Genomic DNA, 2500 nt, shown 5'->3' on the forward strand with positions numbered 1-2500 from the left:
AAGTTGAAGTCATCTCAAGTGGAAATTGAGAAGAGACAATCAGAATCAGAAGTGCTGAGTCACAAGCTCCAAGAGGAAACCAAGAGGTCACAAGAGGCATTAGGAACTGTAACCAGCTTGGAGGAAGAGCTGTCTTCCACTCACTCCCAAAAGCAGTCCGTCCTGGCAGAGTTGGAGTTGGCCAGAGAAAGCATGAATAGATCCATTAATGAGAAGAACATCACAATCCAAAACCTTGTAGGAGAAGTATCAGACCTTCAGAATCATGTTAAGGCCAAAGAAAAGGTTATTAATGATTATATAGATAGACTAGAGCAAATGGAATCACAAGTGAACATTAGAGACGAGAATATTGAGTCACTCCATTCGACTGTTATTAAAATGCAGGAAGATTTATCCAAGAAGAATGCAGAAATAGAGAAATTGAAAAAGGAAGTTTCTAACTCGCTCCAAGAGTTGCAAACCTCCAAAACAACTTCAGAGTTTGAATTAGACTCTATGTCAGCCATGTTAAACGATGCAAAGAATCAGTTGGAAGGTGCGCAAAATGAATTATCTGTGAAAGACAGAGAGATCCAGAACAACCAGAAGGTAATTTCAAAATACGAACAGGAAATGTGTGAGAAAAATCTAATTTCTGACGAACTGCAGGCTAAAGGCAAGAGCCTGGAGGCGAACATAGCATCTCTTAATGCCTTTCTATCAGAGAAGGAGATGGTAATAGTAAACTTTCAAATGGAACTTGAAGAAAAATCCATGCATGTGGAGAACTTGTCAGCCCAACAGCAGGTATTAGAGCAAAGATTGCATCACCTTCAGGAGGAGAATGCATCATTGATAGAAGGAAACACTGCAACAGATGAGGAGCTGAACAACCTGAGAGTGCAGATGCAACAGAAAGAGGAAAGTGTATCAAATCTTGAGTCTGAAATGATCTCTAAAGCAGACCAGCAGAGCAGAGACTTTGATGAATTAAGACAAACACTGACAGAGAAAGAACAACACATCACCACAGTGGAGGCAACACTAGAAAGCCTTAAAAATGACATTGCCAATAAGGCTTCTGAGCTGGAGAAGTGGGAGAGTGAAGCCTCTGAAAAGAATGAGAAAATCAACCTGTTGACTACACAGCTTGAGAACATTCAGTGGCAATGTTCTGAGAAGGATGGTGTGGTGAGTGATTTGCACACGCAGCTTAGCCAATATCAGGAACATTTGAGTGCAGCACAGGATCAGTGTACCCAGGTGAACACCCAATTTGCACATCTACAGGAACAGTTTTCAGTGAATGAAAAACAACTTTTAGAAACAAGGGAGCAGTTAAGTGAAACTCAGAGTCACTTTGAGCATGCGCAGAATCAGCTGGCTGAAGCTCAGAAAGAGTTGGCTCAAGTGCAAAGCCAGCTCCAGGAGACGCAAGTGAATTATGAGAAGGTCACTAGTCTAGCTTCCCAGTTTGAAGAGCAGCTTCGTACTAAAACAGAAAACATTGAAACTATGGAGAGACAGATGCATAGCCAACAGGATGTGACTAGTCAGGAATCAGAAGCATGGAGGATAGAGGCAGAGCATCTTAGAGCAGAAGTTGACAGACTGAACTCGGAGCTAACCTCGGCAAGAGAACTCAACCAAAGCTTAGAGTCAGGAAGCTCAAATGCCCAGCAGTGGATCACTCAGCTGCAACAGGAAGTGGAACAACAAAGATCAGCCCATGACATAGCTCAGCAACAACTGTTAGCCACTAAGGAAGAGCTAAATTCAAGAGCTCTTGACCTTGAACAGCAAAAGCAAAAGTTCGAAGAGGTTCTTGCCCAGCAGCATGAGTACATTCAAAGATCAGAGGACCTTCAGACTAAGCTCAATGAATCCATCTCCCTCCAGCAGCAACAACAGCAGAAAGCTGAGTCTCTGCAGATTCAGCTGACACAAGCTGTCTCGCTACAACAGCAAAGTGAGAGTGAAGTAGCCACTCTGTCACTGACACAGCAGCAGCGCATTTCAGACTTAGAAGCCAGTGTCTTGTCTATCACACAAATGAGAGACCAGTTGCAAGAAGAAAGCAACCAGAAATCCACGCAGTTGCAAAGTTATCAAGAAAACTCATTACAGCTACATTCCGAGATGGAAAATCTTCATTCACAAATTTCATTGAAGCATGAAGAAATTCAAAAGTTGCAAGCTGACAGGGACCAAATTTCTATGCTGTTAGAGAGCCAGGCAGGAAATGCATCCCAGTATGATGCAAATACCCAGCATCTTTATTCTCAGCTTTCTCTTAAAGATGAAGAAATACAGAGAAATCTCATAGAGTATCAAAATGAAAAGAGCAAAGCAGAAAATCTCATTAAGGAATTAAACAATGCAAAAGTGCAGTTGGAGCAGGAGCTTCAGGCTTTACAGTCCACTAGCTCACAGCAGCCCCCAGTACCATCAGCAACAGGATCAAACTCAAGCCAGAGAGACAAGGAGTTAGCTGCTGCAAATGACCAAATCCAGTTCC

General features: G+C 42.6%; 1 protein-coding gene across 3 annotated transcripts in view; it reads left to right on the forward strand.

The window, feature by feature from the left end:
* The window catches only part of LOC125047984 (sporulation-specific protein 15-like), a 27159-nt gene that overhangs the window by 8827 nt on the left and 15832 nt on the right, over positions 1–2500 (forward strand). For all 3 annotated transcript variants that reach the window (XM_047646543.1, XM_047646544.1, XM_047646545.1), the window contains exon 4: positions 1–2500. This exon is cut by the window's left edge and continues 1686 nt beyond it; it is cut by the window's right edge and continues 1418 nt beyond it. In XM_047646543.1, the coding sequence (XP_047502499.1) occupies positions 1–2500 (2500 nt within the window).

The sequence above is a fragment of the Penaeus chinensis genome, chromosome 42 (assembly GCF_019202785.1).
Source record: "Penaeus chinensis breed Huanghai No. 1 chromosome 42, ASM1920278v2, whole genome shotgun sequence".
Classification (NCBI taxonomy): Eukaryota; Metazoa; Arthropoda; class Malacostraca; order Decapoda; family Penaeidae; genus Penaeus; species Penaeus chinensis.